Source organism: Macrosteles quadrilineatus, unplaced genomic scaffold (genome assembly GCF_028750875.1).
Source record: "Macrosteles quadrilineatus isolate MER2022 unplaced genomic scaffold, UCM_ALF_1.0 Scaffold_15__1_contigs__length_3749704, whole genome shotgun sequence".
Classification (NCBI taxonomy): Eukaryota; Metazoa; Arthropoda; class Insecta; order Hemiptera; family Cicadellidae; genus Macrosteles; species Macrosteles quadrilineatus.
The window spans coordinates 1,559,415-1,586,314 of record NW_026542608.1 but is presented as its reverse complement, the minus strand read 5'-3'; the positions used below and the strand labels follow the sequence as shown (position 1 = coordinate 1,586,314).

General features: G+C 35.4%; 1 protein-coding gene across 1 annotated transcript in view; it reads left to right on the top strand.

Moving 5' to 3' along the window:
• Nucleotides 1-23,746: 23,746 nt before the first annotated feature.
• LOC129005077 (uncharacterized) overlaps nt 23,747-26,900 on the top strand; it is a 189,426-nt gene continuing 186,272 nt past the window's right edge. The window contains exon 1 of the mRNA XM_054433869.1: nt 23,747-23,869. Coding sequence (XP_054289844.1) covers nt 23,747-23,869 — 123 coding nt within the window. The remainder of the gene's footprint in view (nt 23,870-26,900) is intronic.

Here is a 26,900-nt window from a genome sequence, read left to right as displayed (position 1 = left end):
TTGACACCGCCTCAAGCCGTCACTCCGATAGTATCATCACTTTTAACTAAAATTACATAAATGAACAAACTAGCAGAGTACCCGTCCTTCGTACGGGGCTGGCGTATACGAATACAATGCTTATTGCAGTTATACTCATGCTTTGCGTTTATTATAACAAATCTAAAATAGACATAATGTTCTACCACTGTACCTAAATAATAGAAGAAAGTAAATTTTCAAACATTTGCACAATACCGCAAATTATTAATTAAAAGAAAAATGCATACGTAAATGTAAACAATACTACTTTGCAATTTTCATTGTGTATCACAGCTTTTTGTTGCTGCTTAATTCAAATTAACTGTTGTCATAAAATAAAAAAATAAATAATAATGTGCTGCACTCTGTTGGTAAATCTTTTAATTTTTAATGGTATTGAATATCATAGAACCAACCAGTTTAGTTGAAACAGCTAACTAAATTCTGTAATTCCTTTTAAATATGAATACTATTCTTTTCTTTAATCATACTAAATGTTATAAATGTGAAAGTTTGTGTGTTTGTTTGTTCGTTTGAAGCTCAATCACGCACTAACTACTTGTCGGATCAGGCTGAAATTTGGCAGGATGATAGCTCACATCCTCGATTAACGTATAGACATATTCTTACCTCAAAAATCCTTTCGGGTTCCGCTCCAGCTAACCCGAAATATGTTTTTCATATAAAATATGTTTTATATGTTTTTCAACTTTACATCACTCGTGAAGGAGTTGTATACATCACGCTTGGGATAGGGAAGTTTAACATGGCGGGTTAGGTAAAAAATATACCTCGACGTTCAACGCTAGAAATCAGCTGTGTGCTTGAATTTTATTGTGTTGATTTAAGAATTTTCCTAACCTAGCTTTTGTTTGTAAAAGAACCTTACTGTTAGAAGATGAGTGAAATGGATAATACAAAATATTGAACGTAACCCCCTGTATATTTTCGGGTCAGGCAAAATCTTGTACGTTACACGTTACGCAAGAGCGTGTTTACATCACTTAGGTGAATTATGCAACTCGCATTCGCTCGTTGCACAACATTCACCTGCGTGATGTAAAAACGCTCTTACTACACTTGTAATGTAAATAGCTATTGTAATATTCAGTAGATTAAGACGAAGTTAAAAGGTTAGTAAAAGGTTAGTCAGTTTTGTTGGAAGAACAGAAATGCCTCAAGTTCAAATAAGAAATATTTATAACGGTAGGAGGAGACAATTAATAATAAAATATCTTATCTGTATGAGGAGAGTAGAATAGGCCTGCTCTAACAGATACTCATCCAGATACACATTTACTTGGTAATATGCCAGTTCTGCTATGCAACTTACTTTAGAAGTGAAAAACATACGAAGCACATAGTGTTGTCTTGGTGGTAAAGTTAACTTGCTTAATGTCAGATCAAATTAATGCATACAAGAAATGTTTTACTTCTGACACTAACAGATCGAGATATTTCAAACATTTACGAAACCATAATAATGTCTTGACTGTGATAAATTCAAGTTAGATTATACCAAATCTTGGCGGACCTTATGTCTTTATTGTAAACTTTAGAATTACTCACTCTACCTCAATTGAAAAAAAAAAACGCAAATGGGTCGTTTAAGCAACTTTTAATTTTGTTACTTTAGCCTATTCAAAGCAGATTATGGATGTCCAGTTGGTAACCCAGAGTTTGTGGGTAAAAAATGGAGCACATGAAAGGGTTGATATCACCATCACCCCACTTTTCAGGATTCTCTACGGAGAAAATTCGTTTGATCAAGGGGATGCCTCAATTCAAAGAAATAAAATGGCCCAACTTAAGTTACTTAACACAGGTTATCAGTGAGGCAACAGTTTTTTAAAATTTTTATTCTCAATGCTGTGATAACTTTGTTGCGACGACATGTTGACTCGAACTGAAGCAGATCGTTTAGCATTTATTAGAAGTTATCAGTATAAAACTGAGAGCAGAAATAATGTAGGCGAACCTTGACGACGCAAATACAGATATTTATAATTAGTTTCTAACAAGTGTAACTCTAAGATGTAACTAGAATTACTCGAATATGAGCTTAACGCTTTGTTCGGCGCTATGTTTCATACTATGCGGCTCATTGAGCCGCGCGGGTTCTCTAGTATTAAATAAACTAGGTAGCATTCGCAGAGGCATCCACAACATTGAGCGGAGTCATCAGGGTTTATTTTATACTAGGTGAAACCCGTCGAAATCGACGGTTAGGGGCCTCCTCGTTTATATGGTCGTGTAGCTTCATTGGCAACAAATAATGTAAATGAAATAGCAATGTGGCATATCCTAAGCGAAAAACATACTGTAAATTGGCTGTTACGTAAATATTGACATTTACATGCATTGTTAATCAACGTATCTTATAAAGGATTTAAAAGGAATATGACCTTTCTGTCATGACAGTAGCTGCTTAAATAGTATTTACTCTTACAGCCAAAATATCGTGTTACTTTCAATAATGTTACCAACCCAGTGAGCCACGGTCCGTAATATAGACCAAACTGCAAATAATTTGTCAAAATAGGTACCATTTTAGGCAAGGTTTGTGTGTTTGGATGTTATTAGACACGTTAAGAGCACACTGAACTTCTTCTGCAGATGAATAACTGTTGGAGAAATATAAGCCGAATCATAAATGTCACAATGCGAGTTTGAGTTTTAGGCTGCTGCTCAGTGCACTTTAAGAATATATTTTTTAGAGATAAATTAAATTGTTTTTGTTGCTGAGTAGCGCCAGCAAACATGCACAACACTTTTTTCGTTAAGCTAGGACATTCGAAGGACCTCGAAGAGTTCAAGAAAATAACATTGCAAAAAATACTTCCTTTGGACAATTCAGTAACTCTCAATATGTGTTTGTTGTTTAAAATACAATTTAAAAATTAACAGTTGTTTCATAAAAAACAAAAATTATTATCCACATGGCCAAAAAGTAAACAAATCTGTGGAGGGATCTTTAAAGGCTTCTGGGGCAGAGCCCTAAGGGAATTTACTTCGTTTTTCTTTTGATAACTCATCTACAGACCAAGACCGTTCTTTGGACACCTCTACCAAGTTTCTACGCCCAGTCGTTCTCTTAAATTAGCGGAGGAAAAGTTTCTAATTAAATAATTTAGATTCCCCCATGTTAATATTATTGGAGAAAACCCAACTTTGATGGAAAATCCAGTCCAAACTAATAAAGATTTCAAACAAATAAAAACACTTTGCAAAACTACAGATCAGGGCCATTCTTTTGACACTTTAATCATCAAAATCGGTCCAAAAATGAGGGAGGAGTTCTGTTTACAAAAATCGGCTTAGCGTATTATACAGGGTGATTTGTACTCAGTGTGACAAAATTTTTTGATGTAAGTACAAAGTAAATGAAGTGTGATGATGCATATCAAATATTCCAAGTCTCAAAATTAGCGTCCCAAAAAACTATTTTATGTTTTTCAAAAATAACCATGCTTTTAAACTTAATACAGCGATTTCTCAATTACCTGTATATGGATTTGAGTAGATAATGTCATTTTCGTGTTCTACATTAAATTTTGAACAAGAATAATAGAAAATGACGGAGGACCAGTTGTAAAAACTCCATTGTAAATAGATTCAAAGATAACAATTAAGAAGTTTGATAAAAATTGTAAAAACAATGGTCTATTCCTTTTTTCACACCCTGTATACAAGAAAGTGTCGGAATATATTAAAAACTGCGCCATTTTATAAGCTTTCCAACGATATGCTACACTGTTGAGGTTTATGTCTGCTTATGTACGCTTTAATGGTTTGAAGGCTACAAAACATGGTGTCTTTAGCATTTAAAACATAGAAAGTTGGCATGTATTAAGCAAAAGTTGTATTTTTGATTCAGCTTGAACAGTAAAAACAGTAAAAAGTCCCCTGTTTTCTGGTAGTCAAACCACTAAAACAAACAAAAAAATATCTTAACCTCAATAGTGTAGCATATGGTTGGAAAGCTTATAAAATGGCGCAGTTTTTAACATATTCCGACACTTTCTTGTATACAGGGTGTGAAAAATACAATAGACCATTGTTTTTTAAATGTTTATCACATATCTTAATTTTTATCTTTAAATTTATTTACAATGGAGTTTTTACAACTGATCCTCCTTCATTTTCCATTATTCTTGTTCAAAATTTAATGTAGAACATGAAAATGACATTATCTACTCAAATCCATATACAGGTAATTGAGAAATCGCCGTATTAAGTTTAAAAGCATGGTTATTATTGAAAAACATAAAATAATCTTTGGGACGCTAATTTTGAGACTTGAAACATTTGATATGCATCATCACACTTCATTTACTTTGTACTTACACCAAAAAAATTTTGTCACACTGAGTACAAATCACCCTGTATATATGGATGGATGGATTGTGTTGACCTGGTCCATCGAGCTTTATAATTATTCAACCTACCATTTTAAGTAAAGACTTAATTTTCGTAGAGATAAATATGTAGAGGCAGTTGTATGTAATAAGTGGGATTAAAAAGGTGTTGTAATCTAAGAAATATTCAGGTAGACTTGGTCAGACTTAACCCGCTGTTGTCAAAACATAGGTATTGTTGTAAGACGGGTGTCCTGTTAATCGCCACCAGTGACATTCGCTACCAGTGACAATCGCTACCAGTCTGGCCCGTTCTTGGAAAGAGGGTGTTGGGTGGAGGGGGGGGGGAGTGTCGAGACTGTGTCATACTATGATCACGGCTACTTCATAGTTAGTACCAGAATTAGCTAGTCCCGATCCAAAGGAGAGTTAGCGATAAGTTCAAAGGACAGTCGATTGCAATAGTTAACGTTTTTTATATTGATTCTTACACTATTTGTTTTTAGTCAGTATACATGGTTTTGTTCAATACCTTTACCGTTGGACGTTCTAAAGATGATCTAGGTGGGTATGATGATTCACCTTAACACGTACTTTGAAGGAATGTACGCAAAATAATTTAGGTTCGTTCCCCCGATAGTGCAATGCGCTATGATAAAATGCTCTGTTATTCTGTTAACTTATACATTAGCCTGCCTATAATCTCAGAAAGATCGAAGCTAGAGATTAACTCATTGCAATGCATCAAACGGAATGGATAGATCAACATTAAAATTGTCTTGTGGCATTATATTCTGCAATAATAATAAAAAGTTTTGCCAAGTTTGGTCAAAATATATGCATAAAGTTTAGTAGTTATTTTATAGTTTTTAAGACACTCTGTATTTTTTAAATGTATATTTACTTAGCCAAGGCGTTAATGTATATCTGGCCAACTAAATGACTTATGACTTAAAGAAGCAAACTACAACATTTTACAATATTCTCCATAACAATAACATGGGAATTTTAAATTTACAATTTTCCGAACTTTCTCCGTTACCAATAACCGTACAAAAACACTTGAATATACTAAATATTTTTGTAAGCTTTTTAAAAAGATCTAGAGAGAAATTGGGAAATTTGGTGTTTCGAGGGTAAAAATTAGAAAACCCATTTTTTACACCGTTCCGATGGTTCGATCATGCTGGTTCGCGAACTCGGAATTCATTCAAGTTTATCCCGCCTTACACCTTTAAACCAAATGTCATCAGAATCGGACAAAAATTACTAAAGTTATCGCGTTCACGGACGTATATATAATTTGAACGAATGGTGTTTTTGGCCTCTGGGTACATAAAAATGGAAAATAAAAATCGATCCCGGGTCTAGGTCTCGTACTACCTAAGGTAATACTGTAGCTAGTTCCCTATAGGGAAATTCGGTAAAATAAAAAGATATACAGTACGTCTAATAACACTTGTAATAATATATTTACACTTAAACTGTTGACTCAGAAGACGGTAAATACATATGAGAGGTGGTAAGTGGTGATCGATTTCGATTGGACACTCCAATCATCATCATACCCAATGCGGGAATGTCAAGAATCAATAGCGTCCTTTATATACTACTGGCTACCGGAAGTACACGCCAATAAAAAGTAGATCTGTAGTCAAAACTTACCCAGAAGAAGGAGCATGATTCAATGAAGCAAATATTCAACAGCCAACATCCGAACCTTCTTAGAAAAAGTTAGTTTACATAATGAACAACAAACACTTTTTGGTGTAAGAACAATTCTGAAAACATACAAATTAATTTATAATATGTATCTATATTTTATTAAAATTTGATAACGTTCTGGCTTTTTGTTTACAATATACGAATCTTCAAAGTCACATCGTTTTTGAAACTCCGTTGAAAGAAGGTCGTCTTAACAACGCTCCTTGATATTCTGACTGTCATATTGATTTTTATAAAAGAGCTAACAATACTCATTTTTAGATGAATACAAAAAATAAGACGATAAACATTTAAATGTACTCCGTGTTTTTTCTAAGTAGTTTAGGAACTTTTCTGTACTTCTTCAAACTTAAATATCTAATCTTTATTAAAAGTGAGATTGTACCATCGTACAATTTAAGTTAACATTACAACCAAACTACATCAGCTAAATATAAAAAATGACTTAAAAATTTAACTCTTTAGCTAAAAAATCCATCTAATTAACTTACCTGACCAAAAAAATGAAAAAAAGTAGTTGCCAACGAACTTTTTCATGTCATGTTTCCCCCGGTCTGTACCCATTGGATAACATCTCCTTATAAGGAGTATTTATCTTATGATACAACCGTAGATTTTACTGCGTTCTGAACAAAATAATTGAATGTTGTTTTAAAGATTAATAATTTCATGCAAACGGTTACTTGGTGTTTATTCGTTATTTAAGGGCAAAACTTAAAAAAAATCCTTACCTAGGATCCAGTCTGCGTAGTTCAACAACAGTCTGTTTAAAGTTCAAACTCAAATTTGGAGCTTAAAACAGACTTGGGAATTCTTGGGGTATTACTTCAGTGGTCATTCCCTATAGGGTGGTAAGTGAAGGGAGGGGAGTAAGGTGGAGTGGTGACTCACAGCCGCAGGTAGAAACTGGTAGCGATTGTCGCAAAATTTGAGTTGGCAGCGATTGTCAGTGGTGGCGATTAACATATATTCTGTAAGACGAGAGGGACGAGAGGGTGCGCTACCCTTTCCCGGCGGTCATTGCCACTGTTTCTGAGAATTAAAGAGAGGCAGTAGCAATGACCGCTGAGACGCAACCCCTCGGCTTCCCAGAGAAGAACAAAGGAGCTACTGTATGTTTTGACAACAGCGGATTAGGCCTGTCCGGTATCTGCGCGATGATGGACGCAAACATTGTGTGACGTAGCTAGAATTGGAACACCCTGGAGAAAAAATAAAACATGATACACAATTTTTAAAGATGTTTTGTTAACAAGCACAAAAAAACTTCTCACAATTGTTTTCAATTCACAAAACTTAAATGACATACCAGTAAAATCAGTTCAGATTATATTTTGGCACTATATTTTGTCATTTTTCGATCTCTGAAGATATTGTGATATGATCTGAGGACTTATATACTATTATGAAATTCATAATTTATTACGAAATAAAAGTTTAATTCATTGTTCAGGACTTAAAAGACTCCATTTAAAACAGATGATTTACACAATTGGCAGTACATGTGGGTGATTGCGCCAGTGAATAACCGTGCGTATGATATAAAAAAATCATATCAGGCTTCCGGTCTTCCTATTCGATGACAAACAATTTTAAAAGTAACTTTCGGTCCTTACATGGTATATACTTTGTGGCTGATTAAAATACCCTGATTAATATTCCTTGGTTTTTTTATATTTTTTTGTAAATACAGTAGTTTAATATGAATTAAAACCATATTCCAAATATATTATATGTACTTATCTTTTCTCCAACCTTCAATAATTATATAATCCTATAGATATATTTTTGTCTAAGACGAACCTTCAGTGCAATATCGGTTTTCATTTAAGCTATTAGTCATTCCAATCGGACGAGTTTCAAGCAAAGGCAAGGTGAACAACCTACATAAAAATTATTTTCTATAAAGTTTGTCTATGATTTAAAATCAATTGCTCCAGTATTGTTTATGTTTTTGACTCAAAATAACCGTTGAATTACAGTTTTTAATTTGATTGTTGAACTATTGATTGTTAGAATCAGCTGAGTTCAAAACTCTACTATATCAAGAAACAATATTAATAAATCAAAAATCATAAATTTGATCATTTCTAGGATATGATAATTATTTCGACACTGCCGAGCAGAATGGGTCTTTTAGTAAATTCATATTTTATTTCCCGTGCATCGCAGAGAAAATCTACACAAACCTTTTAGAAATATATTTTCCTGTATATGTCCGGAATCCCTATATAAATAAAACAGGCTCAAAAATAAGTACAAAAAATCTGTAAAAAAAAAATAATACCTCCGCTGCAGCAAGCCTGCAGTCTAAGCGAATTCCCATTTACTTGAACAGATTTTCAATTAGGCCTAAAAATGCATTTTTAGCATTCAGTTTAGCGAGTAACTAAGTTTTCTGCTACAGGGAAACTAATAAAGTGTGTATTTTTAGAAAAATAATAATATCTCAGTATATAATAAATGAATTTGCCAAGTTTGATCAAAATATTTCCATAAACAAGCAACTACAACATTTTACAATATTCTTCATAAGAATAACATAGGAAATTTCAGATCATATTTTTATAAATTTTCTCTGTACAATAACTAATAATTGTACAAAAATACTTAGATATACTGAATTTTTTGTGTTTCAAGCTCTCTAAAGAGGTCTATAGACAATTTGGGAAATTTTGTGTCTTGAGGAACAAAAATGAGAAAACCCAGATTTTTAGCGGAGCGGAGCTCTTATACGTCGACTCTTATAACAGTTAATAGTAAACAGTGATAAACAGTTAAATAACAGTCAAACAGTTAACAGTTATATATTATTTTTAAGTAACCCGTTTTATTAGCAATATGGATTGGTTTGTTAGTTCGGGGTTTAAAAGAACAGAACGACGTGTTTTAATGCGAACAAATTTGAAGTGTTTACATGGTAAGACATACAGCTTTTTAAATAATAGTATCTTAGTCGGTATTGTGTTTTTTTATGCGATAGGCTTACTTGAGAAATATTGAATTTATAATATTAGCATTCATAAAATAATTAAGTACTATGTACCTGTTGCTCGAAATCTAGCAATTGTCAAGTACCGTTGTTATAAAGGCGTTATTTAAAACTGCAGTAACTACAGTCAAAATTTTCGATTTTGATAAGTTAAAAAAACTCAAAGTTTGTATATTTGTATTAACAAGAATACCTTTTACTTAAGTCAGGTAAATGCATCCTTTAACATTTAAAAGTCTATTCTTGAACTTCCCAAGAGTTATGTGTTCAATATGTAAGATACGTTTTTTTTCAGTGCTGTTTGAAAGCTTATATTTTGGAATATCAGGTTTAATTTTTAATTGAATAATAGTTTTAATCTGTTGAATTACATGGATTATAAAAATTAAATATATATTTGAATTTAATGATTGTAGTAAGCTAAAGTAAAGGAACTTAATTTTAATTTAGCATGAAACGTACTTTTTTCTGACATATCTTGTAGTTTTTTTTTTATATTTAACTAGTTAATTTTTGTGTTTGAATGCAAGAAACAAATTTCTCTCGTGGCCATAGAAGGCCAAGTAGATAATAATTATTAATTCATCCAAATACACTATGAGCTATTTCAATATATGTTCAATTAATTGGTCAAATGTCTAACGGCGTCTTAAAAATTTAGTCTCAAATGTAACATCTGTTATGATCTGGAATAAGTTTATATTTGGCACTAACATGAAAAATTTTAATCGCAAAAGGTCGTTTTTATTTCCTCAGGCACAATGACTGACTTCTATTTAAGCTGAGAGCATGCAATGTTGGCTTAAACTAAAATTTATGTAACAGTGTCACTGAACTTTTTATAAAATCTCCTACATTGGAAAATGTCCTAACTGCATTTAGATTGCAAATATTTTTTTTTCTTCTACTTGTTGCAGTATACAGAACCAACCTAATGTTATTTGGTTCTAACTACCTATATTTTAGTATTATTTTATTAATTTGTTAGATTTTTTAGTTTTATTACCCGGGTGGAGCCTGCGTGTATCATCTAGTTAGTGAAGATTAAACATGCATAATTTATAATGTATTTTATTATTTGTTTATTATTTATTGTAACATCTATATAAATAAAATTAGAGTTTTGTCTGTACATTGCTCAGAATTATATATTTTTAGGTTATTTTTACGTTTTATACATTAAAGAAGCAGAAACAAGTCTTATTTCTATTTCTGTCTGTCTGTCTGTCTGTCTGTCTTTCTTTCTGTCTGTCTGTAACACTCAAGATGGCATTTTACGCAATTTTATCCGTGAAAACAAGAGTACCTATCAAGATCCAAGTCATTTTAATGTGTTCACTGGATTGGCGAGAGTGTCTTTAGCGATTAAAATATGGCCTCACTACTTTGTAAATAAAATTACGGACGTTCAAAAATGCAGTTTTGTGCGATTTTTGTCAAATTTTCGTTCAATTTTTATCACATAATCGTCAATGAAATAACGAACAGCTGTTCGGATCAAGATTATTTATTCTAGCTGTCACTGATATGTTTACAAATGTTGTTTACAAAAACCGCAACCATTTCTAGTCACGTTTTGAAAGCAAATCCCAACCAAGTAGGATTAAACGCGTTTTTCTTACATAACGGATTTAATTAATCGCAAGTGTAATATCATAGTGTAACCGTAAATGAAATTAAATAACTAGGCATCATCCAGGTCAGGAACCAGAAATTCTTTGTGTATAAAATTGTTCTTGAGTTTTGATAACCAAACAAAAGACCTTGAATCAGTGTTGTATATGGCTGGGACACTTAATGATCGTCGCCAATAGCTTACAAACAAGGTTTCCACTCATTGACGGCGCTTCAATGGCGATTGTGTAAAGTGTAAAGTAAAAAAATCACAACTGCAGTGGGTGATTGTAACAGGGGTTTACGGATGATGCTAAACTTGCTTTTCCAATGTGTCACTTTCTGTTTCTACTCACCGTGTAATGCAATCGCTGGACCATACAGCCAATAGGCCCATAGCCAAGGCCACACTACCATAGCCCATCTCTTGGGTACGTACGCATACCTATTTATTCATCTAACAACCTTTTCGACGACGATCCTTGATACCAGTAATTTTCCATAGAATAATCTACCTACCTACTTAAGAAATAAAATTACAAATGTCCAAAAACCCAACATTGTGTGATTTTTGTCACATTCAACTGACTACTATAAGATCCCCGTACGTAGAACGGGCACACAGCTAGTATACAATTATTTGTTTTCAACCATGGTAGCGCCGATAAACCAAGTGGAGAAATCCTATTATGCGTTATAAGAAAACGTAAACAGATGGAGCGGGGTGGCAGGTAGTCGGGGTGACACGTTGTCGTGAGTGTACGAGGTGACTGTTTGTCGTAAACGGCAACGACAGATCGTCACCTGGGCCTAGAGTAGGTGACGGGTAGTCGGGGTGACACGTTGACGCAAGCGTGCGAGGTGACAGGCAGTCGTCTCTACACACGACAAACAATCACCTCCAGAGAAGAGGTGACAACTAGACGAGGTGACACCTAGACGGCATCGTTATATTTTTACGAGGTGACACGTTGTCGTCTGTGCCCAAAATACCGAGGTGATGGGTTGTCGGGGTGACACATAGACGGCGACCCTATCATGACTTTAACGTTGTTTTTTGAAGATGTATAGGCTCTATCCGTGTATTTAACAAAAATACATTGAGAGACGGGAGTGGTGAGGCCTAATATGGGGATTAACCTGAGAACGTTCGGCGCGAAAGGCATTCAACTCTCTTAATCTCAAGTTTTCTTTAAAAGACTCCGCTTTTTCATCTAGGTATTACCTCCAGTTTGGAAATGCCGGTAAATGATCAAGTTTGTAAGGATTACCAGCCCAGCATTTTACAGTTTCTAAACATCCTGATTTCAACAAACAGCAATTTAAGCGATTGTTCTCTTAAAATGTAATATTCTAGCAAATAAACTACTGAGCACGTTAAAAACTTTACTTTAACTTATGTTTCTATTAAGGCCAGTTTGATTGTCTCTTGAAGTAAGAACATTATTTACATCAATATTGAAATACTTGTACCTATTTTATAAATATGTATACGTCTGTAACAAACTATTATAATTTTTCACGAATACATACGCGACCAAAAATCAAGTGACAGATGAAAAATAAATGTTGGTATAATGGAGGTAAACTTAGGTCTATGCTAGAGAAACGTATAAAATCACATTTGTCTGTTACTACAAGCTAGAAGGGAAACTGTTGAGAATCGCCATGCTGAACTAGATTTTAAAAGTCTTTGTATGGTGTTATCATCAAAAATACGTGTGAACATGGAAACATTTTCAAGAATGTATTTTAAATTTCAAACATACCTATTAAAAAAGTGTTTATAGTTTAACAAGGTGTATAAATTATACTTACATTTTTGTTTAAATTACAAAATTTAACCTAACATCATAGTTCGCTTATTCCGCCAAAGGGCCCCACAGATTCATTGCTTATTCGTTTTATATGTTGTGGATAAATCTTATATTTAGCTGACAAGTTATAACAAACTCGTGTTATTTGTTTACAAGTAAGAAGTCCTTACTCAAAACGTTGTAAAAATCTACTTTTAATTTAGAAGAAATTCCATGTTAGGTTCGTAAAAACTACCGGGGTTTGCATAAATGTTTCGAACTTCTGTTGCTGTAATAGTTTTTATTATAGAGGATTTTTATGGAATTTATATTGACTCTTTATAATAGAATCTCAAAGAGCATAATAACCGTACACGCTGTATAACAGGTGAAAATCGCTATAAAATATTTGACAAAACGTATTAATTACGTACTGATAATTGCTTACCAGTGACTACTGGACTACATTTTAAGTTAAGCAGTCTTTGTGCCCACTTCAGCGTAATATAAAGAGCAATAACTCAGCCGTTAAGGTCCATGCAGTCGTAAACATAAGAAGGTGTAGAATTGCTTATAAAGCTACGAATAAGGTTTCCATCCGAGCACTAACGTATTGTTATTTTAATAAAAAAGTAGGAATATTTAGTTCCGATTTTAATATAAATTGTTTTACGTAAGTACAACGCAGAACGTCTACTTACGTAAACTGTGTTTTAGTCTACACAGTTGATTAATTATATCCGGCTGCAGAAAATTAATCATTTTAGGTTACAGAGGAAAACATGTCTGTGATCATCGGGGTGGAATCGATAAGGTGTGTGTCTAACATTGGCACTAACACAGACAGCTGGTGTGTGTGTGTGTAGACCTAACACTGGCACAAACACACAAGCTGGTGCATGTTTGTGTGTGTGTGATGTTAAATGGTGGACACATTGAGTTGTGTGCAGAGAGAACACACACCGTATCTTGTGCACTTATCATGAGCTGATGCTGTCATGAGACCCTAAGGGTAATCCAACTGTGCCGTTTTCCTTATTTGACATACAGTACAAGATGACTAATTTGCAATTACGGTAGGTTTGACAAAAGGTTTGAGCGTAATAAGACGTTTCTAAGTATCTGCGTGTATTTGGGTTGATATTCAGAAACTAAAGACATTTTTTATTTCATTTAGTCTGATATATGAAGTTCCAACGACTTCATGAATGTAGTTATAATCTTATTCAAGTCTTAAAGAGAAAGGACATAAACCCCCTTATATATGTAATTAAAATATAAAATAATACGTTTATTTGTAAAAAAATCCTCCTGGTTGACGGATAACATGTTGTATTGATACACGTTGCAAACAGTATTACATTTCTTTGTTATAAATAATCACACGGGCTTCTGCCTAGGTATAGTATGCAATTCTAACTAAAGATACCACATACATGTAAATAATTCTATTACTGAATAATGATAGTCACATTTAAATGAGTTTAATGTAGAGAAATATTTAATATTTTATTATTCCGTATTAGAATCAGTTTCTGATTTCCGGTTTATGTATACAAACGATATGGTGTAGTTACATTATATACATCAAAAAGTTGTCCAGGAAGACGCAAGTTTAAAACATAAATTATTTAAATTTTAAGTGGAGTTATAGTTTTATGAAAGGTATTCATATTTATCTATGTGGCAGTTAGATACCCATAAATCAACGTCATAATATTATAGTCCACTGCAAGGGACCAATATTGTGCAAGATATTTTCAAACACCGAGCACCTCTGCAATCATTATTGCCTGCTATTGCAGCTAAGTTGTCGTTTCATTAGATGACAATGTTTTTATCAATGAACCATTGGTTTATTTTTTGAATCTGTTATTCTAATGGATTCCTCTGGCACATGTCTAAAAAGGTAGGAGTATTTCAAACAAGTACCAGTACAACGCTTACTGACAAAGAAAGTAGAAATAAACGGTATCAGCATTCTGACACATACTTTCTCCCATAAGTATGTCAACAACCTTTATCATGTGTAAGCGGTGAGAGTAAATATACGGAAATGGGATTTGTACAATTTTGTTCAGAATTTCAATGACTATAACATACTAAATTTTTGTCAAAATCGTTCGGGCTATTTTTTTATCCTATTTTTTCGTTTTAATGGGAAAATCCCCATTGAAAATCTAAATTTCTAAAAAATGAAAAAAAACTATCAAAATTGTACGGACCATAACATACTATGTTAAATCAAAACCGGATTTTTTTCTAAAATCCTATTTTTCGTTATTTTATGGGGTTTTTATGGGAAAATAACATAATTTACAATAACATTTGAACCATAAGTTTTACAGAAATTGGATTTGTACCATTTTGTTCAGAATTTAAAGGGCTACAAAATACTAAGTTTTTATCAAAAATGTTCAGGCCATTTTTGGGAAAATCCTATTTTTCCGTTTTTGTATGGGGTTTTATGGAAAAATCCCCATTAAAAATCAAAATATCTAAAAAATTAAAAAAAAACAATTTTGATTGTAAGGACTCAAAACTGACAAAACAAAAGGAACTCAAAACTCAAACTAGAAAATTTTGACAAAAAATAAAAGTTCAATCTAAAATTAGTTAATATAATAAAAACTGATAAACCACATAAAACTAAAGTGTAATGTAATGGCAACTGACAATTCAAAACCTCGCAAACTCATAACGTGCTCTTATTTTCTTTGTTTATCAAACAAACCCATCATAAACAACATGTAGTTTTATCGATAATTATAATCATACTATCGAAATTTTATTACTATCGGTGATGCGATGTATCAAACCGGTAATGCAAAAAAATTTACATACTTAAGTTTCTACAGCCTCAAGAGTTTACCTTACAAAATTAATTCGAACAGGTTTTAACATAAAGATCTTAAGAAAACAAAATCTTTACGCAATCAAAACTTTGTAAAAAATACGCAATCGTTGACATGTGCTTACGCCTTTATTGGAGTTTCTTAAATGTATTTATTATAGTTAAAACTTATAAAAAATATCAACACTTATAAAATATCAAACTTATAAAATATCAACAATTATGAACATTTATTTTTTTTCATAAAAAATACGTTTGTATAACTTTGTTTGTGACGCCATAGAACAAAACTTACCGTCATGTAAAGATGACGGCGAATTGACTGAAAAGGTGGAAATCAATACACCGGGCTTAAGGCAACATTGAAATAGCTTTAATTTATTCTACAGAAGAATGTCTAGAGACAGGCGAATTACAATAGGCGACGGTCGATGCTGGGTGTATTGATTCACCAAGGAAATGTAGCCAGGGCGGTAAATTATTCAACTCTTTCTCTAGACACCGTGCATTGTTTCCAACAGAGCTCGCTACTGCTTTTCTTTCAAACAGTTCATACTTCAATACCTCACCTTTACTCTAATTAAAATTCTTTTCGCAGATAAAACTTAGCGTCTCTCGTTTTTCTTCCGAGATCAAACAGTTGCAGTACATATTTAAAACTCAACTTAGCTGGATAAATATTCAAATTATTTCTGTGAGACTGATGGACCGACACAGAACCACTATGGACAGAACCCCAAAGCATTTACAAACCATCTGGTATCACAGTACGGCCTTTTAGTGACAACCGTTACACTGGTAACATGTATGTCCCGTCTGTTTCATAATTCATGTGGTCAACGTTTTCGTCTTAGTCATATCGTTTGTTATCATTCAAGGTTAAAATACGCGTATATAAGTAACCAATCAGCATCACCCATTTAGGGCATTGATGGCCAGGTGAGGGAAAAATACAGTTACTAAACAAGATTGTGTTTTTATTCATAGTTGTATGCACCTATATAAAGATTGCCTGTAACCAAACGTGTTACCGTAATAATACTGTTGTAATTTTATCGTAATATTTATATATATTTTTTTATTTTAGTACAATTTAATATTACAATTAGTGAGTTTAATTCTGTACATTACCTGAATACATTTTGTGAATTATGAGTTTTCGAGTAATTTACGGGTGTATGTGTTTCCTGCGAATACCTTTTATAACAAAATGTTTTAATACGGCGTGTTACTACTAAAAATAAATTTAGAATGAATAAAGCAAAATATAAATATTCTATGCTATTTAAGTTACATCTCTTTATGTAAAACCCTTATAATATACTTTGGCTTGAGATAGAGTTTAAGATTCATTTTAAAACCCCTTGTGCAAAATTCTCCTACTTTAAGCCGTCCTTTACGTCAACATCATCGTAACTTTAACCCTGAGTAGGAAGGCGGAGTTAAAAGAAATTCTTTATCGTCTCTAATGAAAGTTATTAAAATGATATTTTATTTGGTAGATGTTTCAGTTTGGCAATTTAATAGTTTATTTGCTTCAGTATATTATTTAAATAAGGTGTGCGAGCCGCGAGAGCCCCTCAGGTCGAATTAAGAAAAAATATTTTATTTTTATATAAGACTAATTTTACAATTATTAATTATAAAATTAAACTCTCATCACCTAACACAACCAACCAAACTTGCTGATAATATAAAATACCCCCGCCATTATTATATTATCAGCAAGTTTGGTTGGTTGTGTTTGGTGATGATAGTTTGATTTTATAATTAAAAATTGTAAAATTAGTCTTATAATAAAAATAATATAATTTTTCTTAAGTCGGCATGAGGGCCTCTCGCGGCTCGCACAGTGCCTGACTCCTTCACAGAAGGGGTTCACATAGACTTCTGAACAGGTGCTTTAGACACGCTAGTCTCGGCGCGCAGTGTCACATTTTGATGTTGCCTCTACTCGGACAGTTAAAAACTCGGACAAATGATATTTTTATATTTTTTTAAAATAATTTAAAAACTCGGACAAATGAAAACTCGGACAGTTGATTTAACGAAATATTATTATTATTTAAACCATACTCGGACAGTTGAAAACTCGGACACTTGATATTTCGATATTTTTTAAAATAATTTATTAAACTCGGACAAATGAAAACTCGGACAGTTGATTTATCTAATTATTAATAGTTATTTATCAAAACTCGGACAGTTGAAAACTCGGACCAATGATTTTTCAAATATTTTGTAATTTTTTACAAACTCGGACAGTTGAAAACTCGGACAAATGAACCTCACCCAAATGCAGAACAAATTATAGTGCTGCACCCTGTTGGTAAATCTTATAAATTTTTTATGATTTTGCATATCATAGAACCATTTTTTTTTTTTAGTTGAAACACGCTGACTAAATTCTTTGATTCCCATTAAATATGAATACTCATAAGGTTAACATGGGGAACTACAGAGCCACTGGGGCGGAGCCCGAAAGGATTTTTTAGATAAGAATATGCCTATATGTTAATCGGGAATGTGAGCTATCATCATGCCAAATTTCAGCCCAATCCGTCCAGTAGTTAAAGCGTGATTGAACTTCAAACAAACAAACAAACAAACAAACAAATAAACAAACAAACACACAAACTTTCACATGTATAATATTAGATTAGTAAGATATATATATACTGTATAATATAGGTAGACCAGAGCTGACGTGTACAATGTTACTCGCAAATCAATATCCAGTCTCGTTGGTTTTGAGAAGGAAAGTGAAACAGAGTTGTAAATAATTGAAGCCGCCCTCAACCACGCATTGTTCCTATTATAGAAAGATAGAGAGTTCATTATTCACTCTACAGAAGAGTTTCCTAGAAATAAGCACTTTTCGAAATACGCTCACGTTAATTTCTTATTCATTTTCCTTCCAGTTTTTATTTCAATTTTTCCTTAACCCATTACCTCCAGGAGATTTTCAATTAGGCCTAGAAAAAGAAATATGCAAAATGGGCGATATTTGTCCTGTAAAAAAGGTGTGCATAAAAATAGGTTAATTGTTTTAAACAGTAGAAATTTTCTTGAAAACAAGTTTCTTGTTTCAAAAGCCATCTTATACCGTACCAGACTTCAATTTTAATTTTTCTAACTGACAAAAAAAATTATACGATAAAATATTCTAAATTCTTAAGTAAATTTGTACATAATCTTTGTCGGACAACACGAATGTAAGAATTTTGCCTCACACAACTATTGATATTTACAGAATAACAAAATGTTTTAATTCGGACTTAAATCATTATAATAAAATAATCTTACTTCTGTAAACAATACTAAAAATGGGAAGAATTTCATAAATAATATTCCTTTCTCATGTTAACTAGTAGTACTTCTAGTCTATATTATACGTGAAAATGTATGCCCTATTTAATTTAGTGGCCCTGACAGTGACAGGATTAAATACGTTGTATCACCCATCGAGAAGTGTCTACTCGTTTATCTATGGCTGTATGTAGTTTAAATGTATTTTACTGCAGATGGCCGTTCGTAAAGAGAACTTACATCAAAGCAGAAGTTAATTTAATCCTTTTATCTTTTGCGTGACCCAGGTTGTTGAAATCTTTACTTTAACATTAACGTATCTAATTGCATCACACCATACTAATTTTACTCGTTAAGTTATGTAACGATAGAAAAATTCTCATACTTTGGGAGCATGGCGGTAGAAGAACACACAAGACGGAATATTTGGAAAGAATGGGTGCCATAATACTCTTATCTCAGATAGAAGTGGTGCTTCATGTACAGTATACAGTATATAGTTTATATTGAGTGTACATTATTGCAGGTGGCGGCGGCACACAGCTGAGATGCTGGAGGCATGAGGCAGTCGACACATGCGGCTAGCCGTTCCTCTATTGCTCAGATAGAAGTGGTGCTTCATGTACAGTATATAGTTTATATTGAGTGTAGATTATTGCAGGTGGCGGCGGCACACAGCTGAGATGCTGGAGGCATGAGGTAGTCGACACATGTGGCTAGCCGTTCCTCTATTGCTCAGATAGAAGTGGTGCTTCATATACAGTATACAGTATAGTTTATATTAAGTGTACATTATTGCAGGTGGCGGCGGCACACAGCTGAGATGCTGGAGGCATGAGGTAGTCGACACATGTGGCTAGCCGTTCCTCTATTGCTCAGATAGAAGTGGTGCTTCATATACAGTATACAGTATAGTTTATATTAAGTGTACATTATTGCAGGTGGCGGCGGCACACAGCTGAGATGCTGGAGGCATGAGGCAGTCGACACATGTGGCTAGCCGTTCCTCTATTGCTCAGATAGAAGTGGTGCTTCCTGTTCAGTATACAGTATAGTTTATATTGAGTGTACATTATTGCAGGTGGCGGCGGCACACAGCTGAGATGCTGGAGGCATGAGGCAGTCGACACATGTGGCTAGCCGTTCCTCTATTGCTCAGATAGAAGTGGTGCTTCATATACAGTATACAGTATATAGTTTATATTAAGTGTACATTATTGCAGGTGGCGGCGGCACACAGCTGAGATGCTGGAGGCATGAGGTAGTCGACACATGTGGCTAGCCGTTCCTCTATTGCTCAGATAGAAGTGGTGCTTCCTGTTCAGTATACAGTATAGTTTATATTGAGTGTACATTATTGCAGGTGGCGGCGGCACACAGCTGAGATGCTGGAGGCATGAGGTAGTCGACACATGTGGCTAGCCGTTCCTCTATTGCTCAGATAGAAGTGGTGCTTCATATACAGTATACAGTATAGTTTATATTAAGTGTACATTATTGCAGGTGGCGGCGGCACACAGCTGAGATGCTGGAGGCATGAGGTAGTCGACACATGTGGCTAGCCGTTCCTCTATTGCTCAGATAGAAGTGGTGCTTCATATACAGTATACAGTATAGTTTATATTAAGTGTACATTATTGCAGGTGGCGGCGGCACACAGCTGAGATGCTGGAGGCATGAGGCAGTCGACACATGTGGCTAGCCGTTCCTCCATTGCTCAGATAGAAGTGGTGCTTCATATACAGTATACAGTATATAGTTTATATTAAGTGTACATTATTGCAGGTGGCGGCGGCACACAGCTGAGATGCTGGAGGCATGAGGTAGTCGACACATGTGGCTAGCCGTTCCTCCATTGCTCAGATAGAAGTGGTGCTTCATATACAGTATACAGCATATAGTTTATATTGAGTGTACATCATTGCAGGTGGCGGCGGCACACAGCTGAGATGCTGGAGGCATGAGGTAGTCGACACATGTGGCTAGCCGTTCCTCCATTGCTCAGATAGAAGTGGTGCTTCATATACAGTATACAGTATATAGTTTATATTAAGTGTACATTATTGCAGGTGGCGGCGGCACACAGCTGAGATGCTGGAGGCATGAGGCAGTCGACACATGCGGCTAGCCGTTCCTCTATTGCTCAGATAGAAGTGGTGCTTCATGTACAGTATATAGTTTATATTGAGTGTAGATTATTGCAGGTGGCGGCGGCACACAGCTGAGATGCTGGAGGCATGAGGCAGTCGACACATGCGGCTAGCCGTTCCTCTATTGCTCAGATAGAAGTGGTGCTTCATATACAGTATACAGTATATAGTTTATATTAAGTGTACATTATTGCAGGTGGCGGCGGCACACAGCTGAGATGCTGGAGGCATGAGGCAGTCGACACATGTGGCTAGCCGTTCCTCCATTGCTCAGATAGAAGTGGTGCTTCATATACAGTATACAGTATATAGTTTATATTAAGTGTACATTATTGCAGGTGGCGGCGGCACACAGCTGAGATGCTGGAGGCATGAGGTAGTCGACACATGTGGCTAGCCGTTCCTCTATTGCTCAGATAGAAGTGGTGCTTCATGTACAGTATATAGTTTATATTGAGTGTAGATTATTGCAGGTGGCGGCGGCACACAGCTGAGATGCTGGAGGCATGAGGTAGTCGACACATGTGGCTAGCCGTTCCTCCATTGCTCAGATAGAAGTGGTGCTTCATATACAGTATACAGTATATAGTTTATATTAAGTGTACATTATTGCAGGTGGCGGCGGCACACAGCTGAGATGCTGGAGGCATGAGGCAGTCGACACATGTGGCTAGCCGTTCCTCTATTGCTCAGATAGAAGTGGTGCTTCATGTACAGTATATAGTTTATATTGAGTGTAGATTATTGCAGGTGGCGGCGGCACACAGCTGAGATGCTGGAGGCATGAGGCAGTCGACACATGCGGCTAGCCGTTCCTCTATTGCTCAGATAGAAGTGGTGCTTCATGTACAGTATATAGTTTATATTGAGTGTAGATTATTGCAGGTGGCGGCGGCACACAGCTGAGATGCTGGAGGCATGAGGCAGTCGACACATGCGGCTAGCCGTTCCTCTATTGCTCAGATAGAAGTGGTGCTTCATGTACAGTATAGTTTATATTGAGTGTACATTATTGCAGTTGACGGCGGCACACAGCTGAGATGCTGGAGGCATGAGGCAGTCGACACATGCGGCTAGCCGTTCCTCTATTGCTCAGATAGAAGTGGTGCTTCATGTACAGTATATAGTTTATATTGAGTGTAGATTATTGCAGGTGGCGGCGGCACACAGCTGAGATGCTGGAGGCATGAGGCAGTCGACACATGCGGCTAGCCGTTCCTCTATTGCTCAGATAGAAGTGGTGCTTCATGTACAGTATATAGTTTATATTGAGTGTACATTATTGCAGGTGGCGGCGGCACACAGCTGAGATGCTGGAGGCATGAGGCAGTCGACACATGCGGCTAGCCGTTCCTCTATTGCTCAGATAGAAGTGGTGCTTCATGTACAGTATAGTTTATATTGAGTGTACATTATTGCAGTTGGCGGCGGCACACAGCTGAGATGCTGGAGGCATGAGGCAGTCGACACATGCGGCTAGCCGTTCCTCTATTGCTCAGATAGAAGTGGTGCTTCATGTACAGCATATAGTTTATATTGAGTGTACATCATTGCAGGTGGCGGCAGCACACAGCTGAGATGCTGGAGGCATGAGGCAGTCGACACTTGCGGCTAGCCGTTCCTCTATTGCTCAGATAGAAGTGGTGCTTCATGTACAGCATATAGTTTATATTGAGTGTACATCATTGCAGGTGGCGGCGGCACACAGCTGAGATGCTGGAGGCATAAGGCAGTCGACACTTGCGGCTAGCCGTTCTTCTATTGCTCAGATAGAAGTGGTGCTTCATGTACAGTATAGTTTATATTGAGTGTACATTATTGCAGTTGACGGCGGCACACAGCTGAGATGCTGGAGGCATGATGCAGTCGACACTTGCGGCTAGCCGTTCCTCTATTGCTCAGATAGAAGTGGTGCTTCATATACAGTATAGTTTATATTGAGTGTACATTATTGCAGTTGACGGCGGCACACAGCTGAGATGCTGGAGGCATGATGCAGTCGACACTTGCGGCTAGCCGTTCCTCTATTGCTCAGATAGAAGTGGTGCTTCATGTACAGTATAGTTTATATTGAGTGTACATTATTGCTGTTGGCGGCGGCACACAGCTGAGATGCTGGAGGCATGATGCAGTAAACACATGCGGCTAGCCGTTCCTCTATTGCTCAGATAGAAGTGGTGCTTCATGTACAGTATATAGTTTATATTGAGTGTACATCATTGCAGGAGGCGGCGGCACACAGCTGAGATGCTGGAGGCATGAGGCAGTCGACACATGCGGCTAGCCGTTCCTCTATTGCTCAGATAGAAGTGGTGCTTCATGTACAGTATAGTTTATATTGAGTGTACATTATTGCAGGTGGCGGCGGCACACAGCTGAGATGCTGGAGGCATGATGCAGTAAACACATGCGGCTAGCCGTTCCTCTATTGCTCAGATAGAAGTGGTGCTTCATGTACAGTATAGTTTATATTGAGTGTACATTATTGCAGTTGACGGCGGCACACAGCTGAGATGCTGGAGGCATGATGCAGTCGACACTTGCGGCTAGCCGTTCCTCTATTGCTCAGATAGAAGTGGTGCTTCATGTACAGTATAGTTTATATTGAGTGTACATTATTGCTGTTGGCGGCGGCACACAGCTGAGATGCTGGAGGCATGATGCAGTAAACACATGCGGCTAGCCGTTCCTCTATTGCTCAGATAGAAGTGGTGCTTCATGTACAGTATATAGTTTATATTGAGTGTACATCATTGCAGGAGGCGGCGGCACACAGCTGAGATGCTGGAGGCATGAGGCAGTCGACACATGCGGCTAGCCGTTCCTCTATTGCTCAGATAGAAGTGGTGCTTCATGTACAGTATATAGTTTATATTGAGTGTACATCATTGCAGGAGGCGGCGGCACACAGCTGAGATGCTGGAGGCATGAGGCAGTCGACACATGCGGCTAGCCGTTCCTCTATTGCTCAGACGCCACCGGTCGAAGTCCGCTATCCATTTGGTGTCCAGAACGACCTTGGACAAGTAATCTTAAATTCTAAAGCTAAGGTAAGAATTCGTTTGTGTTCTGTTTTAGGATTAAAATGGTTACATGACATAGTTAAAATGGTGGACATGTGAATGGTATCAAAAATGTTTATTGAGCTACGCATGAAAATCGAGATTCACCGAGCAATAGCAAAAACTATACCGCAATACTTTTGTGCAGTCATCTCCTTCTACACTCGCAATCAAATATTCAATTCCAGACTCCATTTCTGATCTCTGGTCCCATATAATGTGGCACCAGATTTTTTACCCAAATATGAGAGAAACCCATTACTTTGCTCAGTCAACGTATGTTTCCCAGCCAAATGTCACACTGGGTCTTATCACTAACCTGTAAACTGTAAGCTTAGTACATATATACAATGATGAGGATTAAAAGTGGAAAATAGATTTTCTGTTCTTTCCCCGAGGAAAACCCTTTCTGCTGGGTAAGCTCAGTACTTAGTTTTAAAATGTTACTAGATTACTGGAAAAATGTAAATCTACACTTGTTGGCCAAAACTGTTCGTGCTATTTTTAGTTTTTCTAATGCAAGCTACTTACACAACAAGACAAAAATATCGATGCTGACTCGTATGATAGAGATAACTAGAACTATTTCATAATTTGAAAAATAGCCCTTAACATTGACTCCCTCCCGGTATCTTTCATTTAAGATCACGGTGATATCTATATTTTATACTGATAACTATGCAACACTTTTTAATAGAGAAAAACTGTATTACCAGATTTTTCACTATGTAATGCAACTTTGTTTGTTCCTAACCAAATCCTAATCTTATAATTTACTAAAAGATAGAATATGAAAGTAGACAAATGCCAAATAAGCAAATAAAAGGCTGGATACTCTACAAAGTATTTTTCTCTACGGAGACAAAGATTCCTGGTATGGGATCCAAGAACACATGATCAACACATGTTTTCAAATTTTCTTGAATTTATTACTGTGGTATGACGATTAGTGTTCATCAATTATAATCTAATTCGGCTTGCAAGTAAAGAAAGGAATATAAAATTGTACTGAGTAGCATCAAACTAATGGTTTTTTTAAAGGTTTACATGCGATTCATACATTATTAATGACAGTTTTGTGAAGAGACAGACGTTTATGTTGATAGTAAAATAAAATCAAAGCAATAGTCACCTAAATTATAAGTATTATATAAAATATTATATTTTACAAAGTATTATATAAATTATGAAAATTCAGGTGGAGGTATTTTGTATTTTCAGTGAACCATTCAACTCCCGGGGATAAGAAATACTCTCTGGGGAGGTATACATAATACAGGACATTCGGGTGCTGACCCTTTTACAAGGCTTTTGACGGGGGGTGGCCGGCTTTATAGCCTGCTGTCGCTCTCCCATCGAGAAATTCTTCTGCTTACCTTATACTCACACGCGCACCGTAGACAACGGTTTCTTATTTTTTATCATTGGCTCGGAACGAATTAAACCTGATAAATATTATCTAAATAGCAGAGTACCCGTCCTTCGTACAGGGTTGACGTTTAAGTATAAAATGCGTATTGCAGTTATACTTGTGCTTTGCGATCGCAATGGGAGAGCACACGGTTTGAGCAAATTTGGCTCTTTTAATTTACGGTATGCTATAGTATAATACATCTACCATAGCCTGCTATAGCGGAAACGTAAGCTATCATCATACCAAATTTCAGCTCAATCCGATCAGTAGTTAATGCGTGATTGAACTTCAAACAAACACACACACGCACTTTAACATTTATAATATTAGTTTGATCTCTAATCTAAACAGTTTTAATAAAAGATCCATCAATTCATGGTTGAAACAGCTGTTCAGAGTTGAAGTGAGTGTTCAGAGAATCGTTTATACGCTACAAACGTATCTTTAAATTGCATTCCAAGTGGACTGCTACATCGAAGAATGTGTAAATCTGATAATACTCAAAGTGCTATCTTAGAAGTTTATAGAATGTTAAATGCTTTATAAGTGTATTTGATTCGGTTCAATTTAATTCTATACCAAATATGTGAGATATGAACATTTAGCTCCTAAAAGAATAAATAAACACACAATGATTTTTAAAGGAATGTTATTGACTTTTTTACAATAAACCAATAATCATGTTTGAGTTAGTAACAGGTAACAGGTTTGAAGTATCGGTAGGACAGATCAGGTGCAGGCTGGCCCATTAATGGGGCCTAACAGTATAACACAATTACCAACAGACACGGGCTAGCGGCTCGACGCTGCATTATTGACGAACTCTCGGATCGATCGCTATTCATTCCAATGTGCCACAGTAAGCCTTAAATATAACACTGAGTGGAGTTAGCTCTCTAAAAGGTGTTATGGATTATCTTTATGAACTACATTACATCAGTTATTCACCTTAGCACCTTTCGTGCAAGATACGTATTTCGGCACTAAGGCCATGATCACAGTATGAGCTATATAAAAGTATGTAAACAAATAAAATAAATAAACACATTTACATGTTAAAAAATACACCTAACCATTTAATCAAAAATTTAATATGAATTCAAAACATATGTTATTAACTATTTATTTATTTTATTTGTTTACATACTTTTATATAGCTCATACTGTGATCATGGTCTTAGTGCCGAAATACGTATCAGTTTAAATAAAAATGAATTTCAGGGTACTCTAGTTTTTATTATTTCGCTTATTAATATATATATATATATATATATATATATATATATATATATATATATATATATATATATATATATATATACGTCCGTGAACGCGATAACTTGAGTAATTTTTTTCCGATTTTGATGAAATTTGGTTTAAAGGTGTAAAGCGGGTTAAACTTGAATGAGTTTGCGAACCAGCACGATCGGACCATGGGAACGGGGCTTTACGGGGGGTTTTATGGGGTAAAAATTGGTTTTTCTCACTTTTGACCCTCAAAACACAAAATTTCCTGATTTATCTTTAGACCTTTTTAAAGAGCTTAAAAAAACAAATAATTTAGTATATAAAAGTATTTTTGTTCGATTATTAGTAACGGAGAAA